This window comes from Siphateles boraxobius, unplaced genomic scaffold (genome assembly GCF_051911475.1).
Source record: "Siphateles boraxobius isolate OS27281-9 unplaced genomic scaffold, OSU_SipBor_1 13, whole genome shotgun sequence".
NCBI classification, from domain to species: domain Eukaryota; kingdom Metazoa; phylum Chordata; class Actinopteri; order Cypriniformes; family Leuciscidae; genus Siphateles; species Siphateles boraxobius.
In genome coordinates, this window is record NW_027508733.1 from 15,504,640 (window position 1) to 15,525,149 (window position 20,510).

Genomic DNA, 20,510 nt, shown 5'->3' on the forward strand with positions numbered 1-20,510 from the left:
GTACTCAACGACCACTTGTCATTATCACAAATATCTAGTAACCAGTCAATCACATGGCAGCATCTCAATGTATTTATTTAGGCATAGACATGGTCAAGATGATCTGCTGAAGTTCAAACTGAGCATCAGAATGAGGAAGAAATCTGATTTAAGAGACTTTAAACATTACATGATTGTTTGTGCCGGACGGGCTGGTCTGAGTATTTCAGAAACTGCTGATCTGGGCTCACAGAGAATGATCCAAAAAAGAGAAAATATTGCAGTTCTGTGGGTATAAATGCCTCGTTCATGCCAGAGGTCAGAGGAGAATGACCAGACTGGTTCAGCTGATAGAAAGACAATAGTAACTCAACTCATTACAACCAAGACACTTTGGGCCTTTTAGTACCAATTGAGCAATGTTTAACCGTCACAGTATTGTTGCTGACCATATCCATCCCTTTATGAGCACAGTGTATCATCTTCTGATGGATGCTTCCAGCAGGAAAACACACCATGTCACAAAGCTCAAATCATGTCAAACTGGTTTCTTGAACATGAGTTCAATGAGTTCACTAAAGTTAAATAGCCTTATAGTCATCAGATCTCAATCCAATACAGCAGCGTTGGGATGTCCTGGAACGGGAGAATTCACATCATGGATGTGCAGCCGACAAATGCTATTGATGCTATCATGTCAAGACCAAAATCTCGGAGGAATGTTTCTAGCTCCTTATTGAATTGATGTCATGAAGAATTAAGGCAGTTCGTAAGGCAACTAAGGTGTACCTACACAGTAAAAAGTGATCAGTTGACCAAACTTAAAAAAACATAAGGAAACCCTTTGCCTTAAAATTATTAAATAAACTTCATGCATAATTGAAAAAATTAAGTTATGGCACACAACTAAATTTTTTCAATTACGCATTAAGTTGATTTAAAGTGGCCGGTGAGTGTCATTTTAGATAGATATATAGAAACACATAACCATAAACAAAACAGCCGCAAGATACAACTGGATAAGATGAGTGACTTGGCCAGTACAGTTTCAGAACAGAAGAGGTTATTTACCACAACACCAAGAAGGAAAGAACGAGAAACCAGGTAACCAAACAGCTTCCTGAACAACTTCCTCTGTGTTGCTCACCATTAGTGTTTACAGGAGGGCATATCCCCCATACCACCCATCCTGGAGGACCAACGGCGTAATTATAGCGACTCCTTCTGCGAGGATCAAAGCAGAAGAGCGTTCCCACACTGCACTTCCTGCTGGGACATGTTGCAACAACTTTGTTTTAAACAAGCCCTGCACCCCCCGCACACCACACTGTCTTTACTTATTCACCGACTTCAAAACTTAACATAAACCCGACATGAAAATGAAAAATCATGAAAAGTTGTGAAATATATGCGCAAACCAGTCCGTAACCACTCGTGAGACAAGTTTGACCTTGATGTTTCAATTGTTAATGTTGCACAAAACATTTGACGTCAGAATTAACCTTGGGAAGATACCACATGCTGGATCAAAACATCGGCTTTGGCAGCGCCAAGCGCGTTTATACAATCGTGACCAAAAATGACATGATTTAATCAAATTTTTTTCCCGTATTAATCAAGTAAAAGCTGTTCCATGTTACGGTTAAAGATCTACTGAGAAGGCAGGTTTATTGTGTCTTAATCTCAGTGAACTTGAGTGGTTTCCAGGAACTCTGCAGCACCTGCTGGGTTCCCAGGGGGTTGAGCAGAGGCCCGCGGCCCAGCGGAGGTGTCACTTCAATCCCTTCGCCTCAGCTAACCCGCGGCCTGGATCAGAGCTTTTCCCTGTCAGGAACCGCAAAATTAAAGCTCACAGCTACTTTATCTGCTCGCTTTACTTCAAAGGTGGATCGACCTGGTTTTGGAAAAATTAGGCCTTTGGGTCCACAGGAGTCTTGTGTCAAAGTAACAATGATTAATGATGCATTAGGGGAACGCTAAGCTAACAACGACAGGGGTCACAAAGAACATTTTTCCAAAGTAAATAAATTTCCGTGTACATCAGCGTTTTTCCGAACATAAAATAGTTTTTAAAAGACGTAATATTACCTGATGAAGTGCAGATGTGTTGTTCCTATATAGCCTAGCAATAGAAAAGTTGTTATGACTGGGGCAAATTGTCACACTTTTTACTCGATTGAATTCTTCTCAGGTTAGGTTTATTGAACACCACTGTCTGTGTCACAATCTTAAAGTTTTGACTACAAAAAAGTAATTTCTACCAACAGTGGTCAGGGGGGAAAAGATAGGTCAACAGGTCATTCATTTATTAGCTAAGGCATGTTGTCACAATGCAATTCAACAAAGCTAAATGCAGGGTAGGCGATTTCTTCTAGAATTCTTTTTTGTTAAGCTGGTTGAAAATCTCTTCACATCCTAATAGCAATCAGTAAGTTTAACTGGTCTTCTATTCATATTGTCTGTGGAAGGCGTATGACCATAAAATGTTCGTCCAATCATTATATTCGGACCGAATGCAATGATTGGACGAACATTTTATGGCCCTATTGATGTCCTACCTGCCTGCCCACGTATGTATTTCCATACCTCTGCGCACCTGCTCGCGCAGACATCACACGTCATCAGCGCGTTTCATGTAATGAAGAGTTAGACAGATGTCAGTCACTGAGCACCGCAAACAAAACAGCAGTCACCTTTTATAGTTCCTCCCGAACCAAAACAAGCTTATGCAGCGTTTATATAATTTAGAAGAGATAGAAACCTGTGACATACTCGGAGCGTGACTCGAATTTATGTTTCAATGGCAACACTGCCAATGCTTAAATTAATCTGCAACAGTCAGCTCTAAGTTGTTTATGTTCATTATTAATGTGTGCTTTGAGACATGAGGAGGTTTAACGCCGTCTCTGGAGACGCTTTTGTTTGCTCCCCACTGTGCAAGTTCATGCGTTTTGAAGGAGACGTGTCTTTGGAGACCTTCTGAAGGGAGGGTGGGATCTTATGCTTTCAAAGCCAGCTCGCTATTGCTAGCCTTTCCGAAAACAGCCTACCCTACCTTTAATGTATAAAAAAGCAAAAAAGTAAAATGTGACTAACTATCTAGGCCTAAGAATAATTATGAGAAATATAAACTATTACAAAGATTTAAAAGGCAAAGCGGCTTTCTATTGGTGGACAATGCAACCATTTGACATGACATCAAGCGTGGGAAAACCTTTCATCCTCAGGCGAAATTCCAGATCACGTGGGTTCCTATTGAAATGACTTAATTTCACCAGGAAAAAATTCAACGTACAACGGTAGATGTGACAGCACCTTATAGCCACTATGTAGGTCTACTTGTGAACAAAATTTAAAACATAAAATTAGACACCAGGTATAGGAGGACAGCAAACTGTTTTATTAAAATAATATGCTGTTTTTTCTTCACAGATGAAGAATCAATTAAAGGAGCGAACAAAAGCACAAGGACATAAAAACAATCAATAACCTCTGTTTCAGATGAACATTAATAGGACCATTAAAAGAGCTGCACAGTTGAACAAACACGTCTATCGGAGCAATAGCACTCCGTGTGCTATATAGGGGGAACAAGCACAAATAGATCTTCAGCAGCTAAATATGGAGCATGTACACTCTGGGTGGAGAAGACAGTATCCATCTGTGCTTCCGACTAGCAAAAATACTTCCTGCATGCTTGCCAGAACATTTCCTGATTGACACGGCAAGCCTGGACAAGTCGACTGGACCTTAAAACAGCTCGGTTCGTTTTTAGCGTTCGTACGTGAGAAACGGATTAACTCTGATGAAACGGTCAGTCAAGCATTTCAAAACGTGATCATATTTGACCATATCTGTATATTAAACAGATCCTTTATGTTGGGAATACCGACAATTCAGGGAAAACTTTGTAAGCAGCTAAGATGCGCGTCTCAAAATTAGTATGAGAGCTTTATCGTCAGATTAGCCTACATGAACTGTAAATAAAATGACGGATAGACTTACCATTCATTTTAACGAACATCAACATGTTTTTGATGGTAATTTAGAATTAGCTGCGTCACAGGGATTCAACTCGAATTCTTCATGAAATGCATGCAGGTAATGTAGATTTTTCATGGGAATGACATCGAGAGATTGAGGATGTCAGTCAACTCTACGACCATTGGCTAGTGTCTACATGTAAATCTGCTGTTATAGATAAATTAAATCTAGCACATCTAATGATGACGAACATCATCTGAGTCTCGGGAACAGTCTTATGAACAAGATCATGCTGATAAACGTGAAGGAGACCAAGATCAGCATCAGCCACAGGAACCAGTTGACGGATTTCTTGGCGTGCTGTTCCAGGCGATCCGACTCGGTCTTCAGCTTCTCGAAGTTCATGTCGGCCTGACGCATGGACTGAGTGAGGGTCTAAAAAGGAGGATGAGGAGAACATTTTACAGTATGTTCAATGCTATAGGAGATTCAACTTTTAGGCTATTTTAAGAATGGCAAGGGTTAGTTCACCCAGAAGTGAAAATTGTGTCACATTTACTCACCCTCAAGTTATTCCAAACCTGTATGAGTTTTTTTTCTTCTGTTGAACACAAAAGAAGATATTTTTGAAGAATGTTGGTAACCAGACAGTTGACGGACATAATTCCATGGTATTTTGTTTCCTACTATGGAAGTCAATGGCTATCAAAATTCTTCAAAATATCTTCTTTTATGTTCAAAAGGAGAAAGAAACTCTTACAGGTTTGGAACAACTTGAGGATGAGTAAATGACAGAATTTACATTTTTGGGTGAACTATCCCTTTAAAATCCTCAATAGTGAGTGTAAAACTACACTAATGCGCTGCTGCTCTCTAGTGGTCACACAACAAATAGGCGTACTCCCCGAATGACTTCTTTAAAGGTTGTATCAGTGATTTCAGGCCCAAAAATAAATGTCTAATCTTTACTAACGATCCGTTAGCTGCCCGCCCCATAAGCATGCCGTCCAAAAACCGCGTCTCTGTAGGCAGCCTAGGCTCTGAGATCTGCACACAAAAACAAATGTGGACGCGAAATCGGAGGAACGCCCCACTGTCAGTGATTGGTTGGAACACTGTTTATTTTGGTTCTGAGTGGTGGTTGTACACATTTGTTTTTGTGTGCAGATCTCAGAGCCTAAGCTGCCTACAGAGACGCGGTTTTTGGACGGCATGCTTATGGGGCGGGCAGCTAGCGGATAGTTAGGAAAGATTAGACATTTATTTTTGGGCCAGAAATCACAGATACAACCTTTAAGCTGCTGCTTTACATTTTATACATGGTCTTTATTACGGTGACTTTCTTTAAAACAATGAATGGCAGATTATTATGATAATTATTATAAGAAGAAGCTTGAATGTGTTGATTTAAAAAAAATCCAGAATTGAAAAACATGACGCTGGAGACACACACACACACACCCACACACACACCCACACACACACCCACACAGAAGAGTACAAATTTATTTTCTATACATAAATTGAAAATATAAAATTTTTAATTAAAACAATAATATACTTCTATTATTGAATCATGCTTTTTTTAATCCATTCTTTTGAGCTGGTAATAATTAATTTAAGGGAGATGAGAAAAACGTGAGACCTGGTTGTCCTGCTTTATGATGTTCTGGGCCGCGAGCGAGTTGTTCTTCAGGTTGCGAGCGAGGTTCAGCATATCATCGGCCAGTTTCTCCTGGAGATTGTTATGATGCTGTAGAATAGCGTCCAGCTCTGTGGCCGACTGTCGCTCGTCTACAGGAAAACTCCTGAGAAGTGAGGAGAAATTAACCCAATGCCGTAGATACCAACGACATCCACGCGTTCAATAGAAAATCAATGACAGCATAACTTACTTTCTGTGTCTGAGATCCGTCTCCAGTGAACCTAACCGTGAAGAACAAAGAAAAATGCATAATCAATATCTGTAATTTACTTTCTTAAAATGTAGCATTTAAATTAAAATACAAAATGCATTTTACCGGAATTTGACACACCCCGCTAAGAAGAGGAAAGAGAAGAGTCAGTAAAAATATACATTTTTACACTGTAAAATAGTGCAAAAGGAAACGTTTATTTTCTTATTCAGTATTTTTGTCTCAAGTAAATTCCTAGGATATAATATTGTCAAGACCAGGGTTATTAGCGATAACAAACTATTAAAAAAAATATTGCTACTTATAAAATAAACATTAAATGAAAGAGAATATAGAAAACAATTAGTTTAACTTAAGGTACTAAAATAACAAACTAAAATAAAAGTTAATCATAATGATAATTAAAGTTATATATATATATATATATACTTATGTATATATATATATATATATATATATATATATACACACAAACTTATTAAAATGTTTAATGTAATGGTATATCAATGATATAAAATAACAGTTCAGACAATATTTTGACAATATTGTTGCTTGTTTCTTGTTTTATGTCGGATTGATTAATCGTAATTAATCATATCTAACACAAAAGTTTGTAAGTGTGTGTGTGTGTGTATACAAACATTTATGTTACATGTGATTAATTACTATTAATCAATTTGACATCACTAGCATAACTATAATACAATTTAGAAATGTAATGTTTTTGTTTTGTAAAGTTCTTGTTTGAAGAAAAATGTTTTATTGTTAAAATTGTTTAATATCATATAACCAAAAAACTTCATGAATATATAAAAAGTACATTTGTAGTGTAAAGAGGTAAGAGTCATACAGTGCTCATTAGTTCCTTCCTCATTTCTTCAGCACATCTCGCTTTACTCTGTATGTGCACCGTCTTACTGGCCGGCGTTCTCTCACTGGATATCGTAGGTGTCCGTCCTGGTGCCAGAAACTGATTCGCTAAAGACTTCTCAGCTGGAGATGGCTAAAAACAAACAAAACATTTATTTACTGTACTAGGATTAACATGATACATTTTCTGCCTATTGTCATTGATCACAAATAATATAATGACTGACCAGTTTGTCTGCCTCTAAGAGACCCTTCAGGAAATCCACCTTGCGGTTGTAGTCCGTCAGTATTTCCGGTGTTGGTTTGCTGGGAGAATCAGAAATAAATATGAGTCTTTATTGTTTGTAGTATATATCACAGTCTGAGATGTTTCACAAATATAGGAGAACAACTACTAGCTGTCTGTTTCTTTAATCTCAACATCACCTTGAGGTTCATGTAAACACTGACATAAACATTTTCACACAATAAATGTTGAAATGGTTTATAATTATTTCACTCATTGCTATGATTTGCGACACATTGTTGCCTGTAATGTTATATTAACATACCTTGAACTCTTTTTAAGGGCTACAAGCATCTCCTCCAGAGCACCAACATACTTGAAGAGAAAAAAAAATGTTGAATATGATTTAAATAATATTGCATTGATGTATAGGCCTACAGTTAGGACAGTGAGCAAATAAGAAATTAACTAATTATAGTGTATGATCCATTGATACCAATGCTTATTGTTATGACACGTAATTCATATTTAAATGAGGTTGGTATTATTACTTTGCTGTATTCATGCAGAAAATTCTCCTGTGTAAAGTAAAAACATTTACTTCAAAAGCAGATAATTAAACGTAAATGTAATGTTGTTATGAATTACCTTCTCTAATCTCCATTCTGTCTCGCCTCTTTTCTCTGAAGCCAGAGATTCACAGCGCGATAATAACCTAATGAAATTGATCTCTAGTCTGGACGTGGCCATATTTAACACACAAGGCGGAAGTCGCGCGAGTTTTACATACAAGGCGGAACCGAGCGACAAATGAAAAGTCCTTCTAGTGACGCAGGAAAGGTAAGAACCATGGGTAAAAACTTCTGCAAATGCGCTGGTACGTAGTAATTTACAGCAAATTAAGAGTCCCTTGATGCAATATCGATCGTAAATGTCGACAGTAAGCAAACAACAAGAATAAAAATGAACTTGCGTAATTTCAGTGAGCAATTTGGTTTATTTTACTTTTTTCTAAAGGTCAACTGCAGGGTTAAGTCCACAGTCTATGGTTAAGTCTGACGTCAAGCGTCACCGTAAGCTTCAGATCACATGGAAAAAATCCAACAAGCAAGGTTTTTTAATGACGTACACTGAATTTCTTTCTGAATATATGCCAGTTACCCCCACACATTTTGCCATAGTTATGGGAGCAATACCAACAGGAATATGTATCCTCTTTAAAAACTGCATTCACTCTCCTACTAGCCTAATTACTACTTTTCCTGAGCCAACTGAAACTCCAATAGGAAAAATATGTTTTTCAGGAAAAAAAGATAGAAACAATAAAGTTAGATCCCTTTTTCTTGTAGATATCATTTATGTTTCTCCTGCAATCTCTTACTGGAATAATTTATTAAAAATTTTAAATTGGAAAAAGATTTGGTCCCTACAACAAAAATATTTTCTAACTAATAAAGTAAAAGAAGTATGCTTCAAAATAATAAATACATTTTATCCTGTTAAATATTTTATGATTAAATATAAAAGTAATATTGACACAAGATGCTCATTTTGCCAAGTTCACACAGAAACGGTTTACATTTATTTTGGTCATGTTTCTATACTGAATAAATATGGAAAAATATTGACATATTTACTAAAGATAATATCAAAACAAGATATATCAGTAACCTTTAAAGACGTTATTTTTGGATACTTTGATTCTGACCCCACTAAAAAAAGCCTGCTTTGTTACTAATTTAATTTATTTTATTGGCAAATTTTATATCCATAAATGTAAATTCACCAACAAAAAATGAATTTTTATTGTTTTTTTTAAAGGATTTAAAATGTACCTTAACACTAGCCTATTTCATCTTCATCAAATAAGAAAGCAATTGAAACAATTTTAATTTGTAATGTCTTTAATTTGTGTAGGCCTACTCTAAATGATGTATAAAATAATATCTTACCCTCATGACTTTTATTTATTTATTTATTTATTTATTTATTATTATTGTTTTTGTATCATCTATTTCTATGTATTTTAAAAAAAAATCTTTGTTTTAGTTAGCTACTAGTTGCTAACTTCTTCCTTTCTATATTACATTAACATTCTATATGTTCAGATGACATTGTACATAGTGTTGTTATATTTTGTACAGACATGTTTGCAATTTTGTTGCAAAATTGTATGCCATGATTGTCATCTCTGTATTGTTTGCAAGCATAATTAAAAAAAATAAAACATGAAAAAAATCCGTTACGTATGCCATGATTGTCATCTCTGTATTGTTTGCAAACATAATTTAAAAATAAAAAAAACAACATGAAAAAATCCGTTACGAGCCTGAATATGAAAGTACACTATCAGTTTTGTAAACTTTATTATTCCGAATGACAAATTCTTATTAATGTCCAAAACGCCTCCTTTCTATAAGGCTCTCTGTAAACGGACTTGCTCTGTTAATGAAGTCACTTATAAGGCTGCGAAAATATAAAATGTACATCTATTGTAACATGTTATGATATGTAACAACTTTTGAATGTTTTCTATTGGAGTTACGTACTGTGGTCCCTTTTTTATGTAATGCTTAGTTCCATAATTAAAAAATACTCCTTCCGATCCTAAAAGCAAACAACAAACTGTAGGGAGTATAGGCTACTAATATACACTCACAGGTGGCGTACCATTGCATCTAAAATCTGTGGAAAAAGTTGATCAAGAACTTACATTTACACACAAACTAACCAACAACTGCAACTTTCAAATGCCTTTTTACATGTTTTATTTTATTTTTTAGCTCTACTGTCATGGGCTCCCTGCATCCGAAAGCTTAGGCAGCTGAATTGCCTACCCGCCCTAAATCTGAAAATAATGGTCACATAATTTTTTGTTTTAGGATGGACCAGACAATGCACATGTGCAGTCATAAGCACTTATCTCAGAACATAGACTGTTTTTTTTAGCAAACGGAGCTTCTAATGGCCTCGGCAGTGGTGCAACACCAATTGGCGATTGCCTCTTTTGTTTAGAAGCTGGACTTATTTTGCCAAATTGCACGTTGAGCTTTCTCCCATACATAGAAACGAGTGCATTGTCTTTGGCCGTGACGGCAGTCAAAGTTTTTAAAGATAGAGTGAGCAGAGACGGCCTCCATGGCCACAACGGGGCAGTTGGAGAGTTCACAGAGTTCATAAGCAGAAAGTTCAGAAAATGTCTCCGTGGCCACGATAGGAGGAGCGGCAGGGGACACCGCCTCCTCGAGCCAAACACTGGAATCAAACCAAACACATTGAAGTGGGATCCGATAAGTTGGAACGCTTGCTTCAGGGGTGGTAGGATTATGATTTCACTTTACTAATTCTAGTGAGTGTGTAATGTTGCTGTTTGAGCATAAACATCTGCAGTTACAACGCTCAAAGTTCAAAGCAAAGGGAGATATTTTCTTTGAAATACATTTTTAAGGACTTCAACAAACGACAGGTAGGGACTACACGACATTCCTCTCGGGTTAGTGACATCACAAACTCTAAAATTGACATAAACCCCGCCCCCCGGGACCCATTTATAGATTATCATGACAGAATATGCGAATCAATGATTAGAAGATAACTACACATAAGCTACATACATTCGTCAACTAACCATTCAGAAATGTTGTCTACATTTTGTCACTTCTTCTTGAGTCTCTCCATCATTGCCAGACTCCAGTTTGAACATAAAAGGCTAAAAGTTTTTTCCAGTGCATGTCTCTGTGAGTGCAAGCTGTTGTAGCTTCACCCTCTGCACCGGGAGCAGCAGCTCATTTGCATTTAAAGGGACAGACACAAAAACGGTGCATTTTTGCTTACCCTCAAAAAGGGACTAACATGCTATATAACATGCTAACATGCTATATAAAAATATCCATGGGGTGTTTTGAGCTAAACCTTCACATAAACACTCTGGGGACATCAAAGAATTATTTTACATCTTGTGAAAAGGGCATTATACCACCCCTTTCACAAATTCACAAAACATCTACCAAGGATCATCAACGTCAATGAGTGCTTTGAGTGAGTCATTAAGTCCAGCCCAGAAGAAGACAATGAGCGAACGGTCAGGAAAATGGGTCTAATAGGCTAGGTCCAAAAACTCCTGGGTGTGATCCTCAGGGGAACGATTCCCCTGACAGGGTCTTTTGGTTAAATACGTTAGTACATGCAGGTGTGCTTGTGCTTTTGTTAACTAGCTTGAAAATATGGAACATTTATAAAGTAAATAATTATAGATTATAAAAAATGTATTACATTATACATTTCTCTCTCTCTATGTGTGTGTGTGTGTGTGTGTGTGTGTGTGTGTGTGTGTGTGTGTGTGTGTGTGTGTGTGTGTGTGTGTGTGTGTGTGTGTGTGTGGATTTATAATCCATGAGTAAATATATCTGCAATATATTACATATGCAGTACCATATCTGATCACATATAATACATCTATATATTATGAAGTGTATTACTGAATATGAAATTACATACATTAAGATATATTAGCAAATATATTCTCACATATTTTTCAATCTATGAAAAGTGGCAATTCCTTAAGTATTATTCATTATATTGTAATATATGTTATGACACAATATATTATTCTGTATATTTTCAAATATACTGTTTTATCATTTAATATATTGTTCATTCATATATTGGGAAATATATTTTCTTTTCGTAAGGGAATGCAACACAAAATGTTTATTAACAAACATTAATGTGTAAATCCAGGCATGGGCCAAGGCAGGAAAATAAAACTGAAGAGTAAATCCAAACATGGGGAATGCAGGCAAAAACAGGACTGAACAAGAACACCAAACACTGGGGTATCATTGAACAGGATAAAGAGAGGCTAACTAGGAACAGGTGAGGGTTATCAATACTGACTTATTTGCCTCTGTACTTTCGAGTATCAAAAAATCTCTTGTCGTGTGGTACCAAATTTCAATACCTAAGCGGTTTATCTCGTCAACGTCAGTGAGCCAATCAGCATGCAGCATGATTGGCTGTGGCCAGAGTTATTGCGAGGCATCAAGGAAAAACACTAGTTTACGCCGGTTACGCCCAGAGAGCGTGTCACAAATTAACCGAAACTCGGCATATAGAAAGCTTAAAATGTCCACTTTTAAACTAACCAATTTGAATCGAAAACAAATACTCTGATTATGTAATCCAAATGAAAGATACATTTCTCTCTCTAGGCCGTGTGCATTCACTATACTGCGGAGATGACGAGTCATCAAAAACGACTTTATCTTTGCAGCCAACACTGACTCAAAAAACTCTAGTTTATTAATAAACAATTAAAATGTCTCCTTGCTATTTTTTTATTTATCCTTGCCTGACACATTCATAATCAGTTGGCTACTTTTGCCATTGCTTTGCGGCAAGTTTTATGCATGCGCTTGAGCGCGAGGCATATATTCGGCCCCCCAGTGGCCTACATGAATCTTTGAGTCTATAAAAAAAAGTCAACAAATTGAAAAATGAAACCAAAGTTGTTGTTTTTAGGTAATATGTAATGTAATCTATTTAAAACAGATTTCATAAAATTAGTATCGAAAAAAGTTTTGGTATATTGAAGTCAATTATTTGGTATCGATATCGATTTTTACAATTTTTTTAGGGCCCAACCCAGCCCTAAGTTAATTAATCACTTTGGCAACAAACATGGTTGACTAAGGGGCGGTTTACACGACACCGATCTCAACTAAAAACGTAAATTTACCCGGAATTTTGGCTGCCTGAAAACGCAAACTTTTGCAAACGGGTTTCAACGTGCAAGGTTTTGAAAACGTCTCTGTGTAAACAACAAAAATGGTATCTCTGAAGATGATGATGTCATGCACTTGCATATTATGTGTTCAATCTATAGTGTTTCATCGCCATCGAATGGCCTGACAGCAGAATACAGTGTTTTTAGTCTTTTTTGTGGATCCGTGTGAATGGGGATCGTTTTGACAAAGGAAAAACTTCTCAGTTTTAAGCATTTTTAAGCAGTTTTTAACAAAGTAAAACAGTAAATAAACATAGAATGTGAACACTGGGAACAGAAAATACACTTTAAAATAAAAGTCCTGACAAACAAGAAACAAAAAACCACAGAACATGTAATTATTAATTTATTTACAAATCACATCTATACATTAGGGAAATCAATATGCAGTTAAATACAAATATGATGATCAACATCAAACTCTTTTGCAAGAGTCTTTTTTTGTTGTTGAAAAAAATCAAGAAGTGCTAAGTTGATAGACTTCATATTCATGATTTAAAGTAGAAAGTGATTGAACTAAAGCTGTTGTTCAGTTTGTTTGTGTCTCTTTATTTGGTCTGGAAAGTAACTGGAAAGCTATTCTTAACATCTATAAAAAGAACTTGATGAATCTTCAGGAAATTACGCAAACCGACCGGCATGATCTACTCCAATTTCCAAAAAAAAAAAAAAAAAAACTATATTTTTGCAACTTCCCTTATTTTGTATTAGATTGATTAAAACTAAAATAATATTTCAACTGATTTTGAAAGAAATTGTATTAAGATGTATATTTAGGCCTATACATTCTCAAAAACATGGCATCACTTACACTTCAATCAATAGTGGTGAAACAACAACAACAACAAGAGTACTAATAATGAGGTCAGTGTAAGTGCAAATTTCATCATTTCTTCAGATTCATTTAATATTTTCCGAAGCTCAGCAGAAGCACTTCCTCTAAGAGATGCTATAAAGTTACACACATCATCAATCTCCACACAAGATCACAAAATGAAGACTCCGCTTTCACTCATCTGTAAGTTTATTTCATGTCATTTTGTGTGATTCATTGTGATCCTGTCATGATCATATAATCTGAATGGTGTGTTTTCTGTTTGTTCAGGTGTGTTTGTGTGGTCTCAACACACAGAAGGTGTGATTGATCAACAGGTGACTTTAGGACAGAATGTGACTTTAGCTTGTGATTTCAGATTAAAAGTTGTTATATGGTTTGTGATAAAACCATCAGTTCGTCCAGTGATGATACTGCGTACGTTTGGATCGGATAAGCCTGAATATTACGACGAAAAATTCCGCAACAAATATACAAAGGGAAGCGGGAGCCAATTAATTATCAATACTGTCACTGTTGATGATTTAGGAACTTATTACTGTATAAAACCTGGCTTTGCTTTACAGATCAGTGACGGTATGAGACTGGACACCACTGGTAAGCATTAAACTGCAATACATTCATACAACTGACAGCTATATTATTATTGTTGTTATTTTAAATAATTGTTTTGCACTACAATTATTCAAACAACAAATGAAATAATTTTTAAAGATGTATCTCAAGAGGGCGGTGCTCGTACCAAACTGTTCACCACTGGTAAGTCACTTGGAAAAAATATATATCGGAGATATATTATTATTGTTATATATTCATAATTATGTTTCTAATAATAATGTTATTTATGCATAGTTATTTTGCAATCTAAATGGCAAGGATTCATGACCAAAAGTTTAATAATTATCCAAACTATCCAAATTATCTGTAAAAGATGAAACGTTTCTCAAAAACACAGAAGCCCCCCAAGGTCCAGATGAACCAGAGCAAAAAAATCCCTCACAACATCAGATCCTGATTGTCATGTTCACCCTGCTGATGCTTGTGCTGTTTGCTGCAGTGATAGGTGAGTAAAAAAATTGTTTTTAATCACAATATTTTTCAATCAGTGAAATTACATTTAAACTATTATATAAATTATATAATAATTTATATTATTATAATTATTATATAATTTATATAAATTATATGAAATACTTAAATATATATTTATAATATGATGATATTATTATATTATAATCAATTTGATAAAAAAAAACTATTGTGTAAGTTTGGCTGTATTACATTCATCAATTAATTTTGACAGCATTTAATCAGAGAATATTTTGCAGTTTTAGGTTTATTAATTATGAACCGTAAAATGTCTAGGAAAATTCCTAGATACGTAAATTCTCAGCAGGTAAGACATGTCTTTTTGCTGTTTATATTAATAATTCAGTTCAGTTCAGTTATAAATGAAAATTAGCAGCTAATGTATATTTTCTTATCATTCGTCTAGATTTTAGACAGGAGAATAACATCTATTCAGACCAACGACACAGTTGTTCCTCAGAATCCACTGACCGATCATGAATATATAGAAGTGCTGCCATACTTTGAATATGAAATAGCAACATACTGAAAGATTGATTGCTGTTTGATTCTAATGATCAGAATTGTGTGCCGATTTTAACATTAAAATGTCAATCACGTTTTATGACTTTTGACTTGAGAATTTATCAACTTTGTATGTTTTTGATTGTTTATGTCTCTTTCTGAGTTGCTATTAATTGAGTGAAATGGGATGTAGTGAATGTTACTTTTAAATGTAATGGATTACAATATTGCTTAACTCCCTAAAAAAGTAACTAATTGGGTAGTTACTTTTTATGAAAAGTAATGCTAAAGTTAATTTTGGGTTACTTTTTCTCACCTGGGCTGGGCTTGCTTGTTTTCTAATAACAAAAATAAATGTATAAATAAAAGTTAAATTTTTGGCTAATGTAAAGGCACTTTCACACCAAAAGTGATATGAATAAGCCTCAGGCCGAAGTAAATGCAGATTCACGGCTTGACAGAACATGACTTTTTTAGCTGTTGTGAAGTAATTATTCAAATAAAGTACACTGAAAAAAATTTGGAGTAGGATTTACTTGAAAAAAGCTAGGCAACTTTTTCCACTCAGAAAATGCTAGTAAATTTACAAAGATTTGCCAAGTAAAAACCTAAACATATTTATCAGTAGCTTTAATTAGACATCTTTAAGTTAAAATTTACTTGGAATATGGAATTAAGTAAACTTTACTTAACCTAGTTAAGTGAAAGTAACAAAGAAAATAAGTAATTTTAACTTGGCTAGTAAAAGGTTGATTAATATCGATTTAGTTGAAATTTCCTTTGCATTACATTTCACTCAAACAATTTTATTGAATTATACCAGTCATTTATAGTATGTGTTTTACTTAGAGTATCAAGTAATTTATACTTCATGTCAGATGTTAAGCATGAGGTGAATTCAAAGACCTCAATACTTGGTAGACAATACACAATGACGGTAACATTTGATGGATCGTTTTTGTTTGAATGTGTCATTTTGAGCAGAAAATTTACTCGAAATGTCACAAAATGGCAAGTTACTAATCCTGACAACAAAAGCAATGATAAAACAGTGTAAATACAGCTGGAAACCAGTGAAAAATGAACCTCATTAATTATGCAAGGTCCAGTGCATGATGGGAACCCCAGTATCAGAAAAGTTGAGTAATTTTTACTTAATTTTATTGAGTTGATTAATTACGCCTTCATTTCTACTCGCTTGAATTAAGTACTGATATGGAATTTACTTAGTTTTTTTTAATTCTTGCCTGAACTAACTTTTTCTTGTAAATTTACATTGTTTTTTTCCAGTAGTATTTACCTTACCAAAAAATCATTTTTTACAGTGTATCTAGAGTAGTGATTTCAGACTTTTGCAATAAAAACAAAAAAATTACACAAATGTGATGTTTATCTAAAGTCATTTTTGCTCATTAGTATGGTTAAATTGGATCGAAGGTCAGCTGCAAAGACATTGGTTAATAAAGTGAGATTAAATACATTTCTGCAATTTAACATTTAATAATTGCAGGTTTGCATAATCCTCTAAGTTTGAATTTTACTGTTTTTATTTATTTGGAGGAATACTGAATCTGTTTTTGTGGAATTGAGATGAATAAATGCATGTTCACATTAAGTCTAGAACTACAATAACCATCATGTTTACACTTATTTTTAAGTGGCACTCCTGGTCCTCCATATCCTGATTGCTCATGTGAAAAAGAAAACTTCGAAAAAAAATGTAAAATGAAAATAAAATTAAACATGGCAAAAATAACAATTCTGTCATCCCTCAGACTTGTGTTGACAAAACCACATGACTATCTTTCTTGTTTCATTGCTTATGTGTACTGTACATTCTAGAAATCTTATTCTATAAAGAGTATGAGATTTAAATGTCACATTGTAAATGCCACACAGGTCTTTTGGGGGCTAGAGCATGTGAACTGTATAGAGAGTGTTCGTAAAAAGTCTGTTGATCATACTTTCTTACTTTTCTAGGGTGAATGGAAAGCGTTTGAAGTCACTTATGTTTAGTCATTACTATGCACAGAGATGTACATGTGTTTGTAATGTAATGTGCTGTGGTAATGTAATGTTCTGAGCTGTTGTAATGTGTACATGCCTTTATTAATTTACTCAGAGTAAATACGACGACAAGGAAGCCATCACTGCAGCACTCGTCTCTATTTCTATTTTAATAATTTTTTTCCATACTTTCTTTTCAGGAGTACTACTAGATAGAGTCACATTATATTTCTCACGAGAACTAACATATAGGCCTAAATGACTTACTCAATGACACCCTACCCTAGTATTCTCAGTAGAAAGTATTTTAATATAGTCTTATACCAGTAGGTAATTTGGATAGCGCTATCCACACGTCATGATGATGTGCAGATTTTCTATATAATATAGTCATTTACTATAGAAGTAGTAGCACAGTTTGACGAGCAGAAGAAAACAGGACATTGCAAGTGAATATACCAAATATTATATAATTAGAAAATAATTATATATAATATAACATTAAAATAGAATACCACAAAAAAGAATGATTTTCACATACTGTTTATTTGTGAAATTATAAACAGTATGCAGTGTATAATCAAAAAAATGCAGCCTAGGTGTAGATGAAAGTTTTTATTTTAATGTAACAACCCAAATGGTAATTAATATCTGTATTCCTTTTTGCCATGATATATCAATGTTTTTATTTAAACAGTGAAAGAATGAAGGATCTCGCAAAACAATAACTTTATAATTTATAAGACTTGGTTATCAAGACAAAAGCAAAGAGAAGCCATGCTGAAAACATGAGAATTTTGCATTACATACATGTTTATCAAACAAACATCAGTCAATCTTAAACAACAATCTAACAATTTTTTACGCTCATTATTTAACAGATTATACTTCAATTAGACCGTTTGAGAGGATGTTCTGTTGATTATGTTTGTGGTTTTGCCTTTAGTTTTTAAAGTGTTGTTGGTCAGGCAGAACAGACGAAACTCCACTTCAGAAAACTATGAAACAAAAACAATCACACAAAACATAATTTAGCTGTAGAACAAATAGTGCACATTGAATGCTGAATTATCGATGTGTTTTACCTCTTCATCATTTGTTCTGTAAAGCTGCAGTTCCTCATCTTGATATTGCTGGTGTGTTTTCTTACACACTTGAAGTTTGATCTGCAATAGACCTAAAATACCAGCAACATTTCTGCTTAAACATTATACAATCAGAGTCTGCTTCGTCGTCCGACTCACTTCCGTCTGATTCTGATCTTGAGCAACTTCTGAGAAGAGTTTTGTGTTTAAGAAATACCAAATATGCATCAACATTATGTAGATTTCTGTCAGAAATAAAGCTCATTTAATGCTGTATTTATAGATTAATCAAACAGGTTTGTCATAACTTTATACAAACTTGCCAGAGGTGTAAATTCTGAAACCATCACTGAGCTGTAGATTTGAGAATGATTTTGCAAAATATTATTCCTAATTCATCAATAGTTATGTTATTAATAAGTAATATACTGAAATTTTGTCTTTATATTAGTCTTTGAATCTTTCATCATAGAAAAGAGCTGATGTTGAATCTGATCTGAAGGTTTGCATTATCAGCACTGGAGAATCTGTCAGTTTCTGGAAAACCCAATAAATCTCTTTCACATCAATCTGACCGTATAGACCCATGCTTTCCCCTAAATACACCTGTTCATCAGTTAAACTCTCTGTAGCTTGACAGAAACACACAGATCATTGAGATTAGACAACAATAAAACACTATCCGGTCATGAGAAGATCACAATAAAAGCATGCATGAACTTAAACTTACAGAACAGTAAAAGCTGCGCCGTCCTCATTCTGTGTTTTTTAACTCGTGTACAGTAAGATTGTTTACTATCTAAGCAGAAGTTCTAATGCAGAAATTAAGAAGAAAAAGGAAACCCCCTTCCTTGAAAAAGAAGATGTTGTTGAACTTGACTTGACTGACTACTGTCTATTATTACTAATATTGTCTATTAGAATTTAAGATTTGTGTTGGTGAAACTGTATTTGGGAAGTGTAAAAATCAAGTTCGACTCAAAATCGGCTGACTCACAACAGCCGGTTGAGCGATTTACACTGCAAACTGACAAAAAGTTATCATTCTTGTTTGTTACATCCATATATTTTAAAATGAACAACCATCCCATGATTTTAGCAACTCAGAGAGAGACAGACAAACAGTCAGAAACATTACAAAGATGATTTATTTTGAAAGCAAATGTTATTGTAAAACTTGATTGACATTTTAATTGCAGACAGATTTTAGTAGTTTTTTTAAATTCTCAATAGACAAGAGCAAATTATGTTTTAAAGTCATTGAGAGTTCAATGATTACATTTAATGTTAAAATCAGCACACAATTCTGATCATTTGAATCAAACAGCAATCAATCTGTCAGTATGATATTCATGATCGGTCAGTGGATTCTGAGGAACAACTGTGCCGTTGGTCTGAATGGATGTTATTCTTCTGTCACGCTCATGAAACTTCACGTCAGACCTCTAATGAATAAAAACATACATTATCACATACATTATTATAAACTGCTGAATTAATTTTGAAATGAAAACTTTAAAAGTTTAAAACTTACCGTTGTCCAGTCTCATACCGTCACTGATCTGTAAAGCAAAGCCTGGTTTTATACAGTAATAAGTTCCTAAATCATCAACAGTGACAGTATTGATAATTAATTGGCTCCTGTTTCCCTCTGTATATTTGTTGCGGAATTTTTCGTCATAATAATCAGCCTCTTCAGATCCAAACGTACGCAGTATCATCACTGGACGAACTGATGGTTTTATCACAAACCAAATAGCAGCTTTACATTTAAACTCACAAGCTAAAGTCACATTCTGTCCTAAAGTCACCTGTTGATCAATCACACCTTCTGTGTGTTGAGACCACACAAACACACCTGAACAAACAGAAAACACACCATTCAGATTATATGATCATGACAGGATCACATTGAATCACACCAAATTAAATGAAATAAACTTACAGATGAGTGAAAGCAGAGTCTTCATTTTGTGATCTTGTTGAACTTGTGTGGAGATTGATGATGTGTGTAACTTTATAGCATCTCTTAGAGGAAGTGCTTCTGCTGAGCTTCAGAAAATACTAAATAAATCAATGACTCAGAAAATGATGCAAACTTTAAGGGTTTGTTCACCCAATAATAAAAAAAGATGCTGGAAAAAGATATGAAACTAGTATGTTTGCATAGTGTTCATCTTGAAATGTTAACATATTTTGCCCAATGTGACACAATGTATTGTATTTGTCA

At 34.7% G+C, this 20,510-nt stretch overlaps 1 protein-coding gene and 3 long non-coding RNA genes across 4 annotated transcripts; 1 reads left to right on the forward strand and 3 right to left on the reverse strand.

Moving 5' to 3' along the window:
• Window positions 1-3,358: 3,358 nt before the first annotated feature.
• On the reverse strand, window positions 3,359-7,779 carry use1 (unconventional SNARE in the ER 1 homolog (S. cerevisiae)). Its single transcript, XM_077226087.1, has 8 exons — window positions 7,624-7,779; window positions 7,301-7,350; window positions 6,977-7,055; window positions 6,730-6,882; window positions 5,985-6,003; window positions 5,859-5,889; window positions 5,609-5,771; window positions 3,359-4,398 (listed from the first exon to the last, which is right to left on the reverse strand). Exons 1-8 carry the CDS (start codon window positions 7,723-7,725, stop codon window positions 4,216-4,218), a joined length of 780 nt encoding a protein of 259 aa, XP_077082202.1. The 5' UTR covers window positions 7,726-7,779; the 3' UTR covers window positions 3,359-4,215.
• Window positions 7,780-13,986: 6,207 nt separating this feature from the next.
• Window positions 13,987-15,200, forward strand: LOC143735582 (uncharacterized). The gene is made up of 5 exons (XR_013203239.1): window positions 13,987-14,192; window positions 14,310-14,354; window positions 14,551-14,658; window positions 14,930-14,991; window positions 15,091-15,200. It is a non-coding gene; the product is annotated as an uncharacterized LOC143735582 (long non-coding RNA).
• A 2,861-nt stretch (window positions 15,201-18,061) lies between these two features.
• On the reverse strand, window positions 18,062-19,053 carry LOC143735583 (uncharacterized). The gene is made up of 3 exons (XR_013203240.1): window positions 19,011-19,053; window positions 18,281-18,372; window positions 18,062-18,193 (listed from the first exon to the last, which is right to left on the reverse strand). It is a non-coding gene; the product is annotated as an uncharacterized LOC143735583 (long non-coding RNA).
• Window positions 19,054-19,498: 445 nt separating this feature from the next.
• On the reverse strand, window positions 19,499-20,263 carry LOC143735584 (uncharacterized). The gene is made up of 3 exons (XR_013203241.1): window positions 20,226-20,263; window positions 19,815-20,138; window positions 19,499-19,725 (listed from the first exon to the last, which is right to left on the reverse strand). It is a non-coding gene; the product is annotated as an uncharacterized LOC143735584 (long non-coding RNA).
• Window positions 20,264-20,510: the final 247 nt, after the last annotated feature.

Excerpts from the sequence above, each read along its gene's own strand:
- use1 (XM_077226087.1), bottom strand. The coding sequence starts at position 7,725 with ATGGCCACGTCCAGACTAGAGATCAATTTCATTAGGTTATTATCGCGC. Across the intron at positions 6,883-6,976 it reads TCTTAGAGGCAGACAAACTG|CCATCTCCAGCTGAGAAGTC; the intron begins GTCAGTCATTAT and ends GTTTGTTTTTAG. Across the intron at positions 4,399-5,608 it reads TCATAAAGCAGGACAACCAG|ACCCTCACTCAGTCCATGCG; the intron begins GTCTCACGTTTT and ends CCTCCTTTTTAG.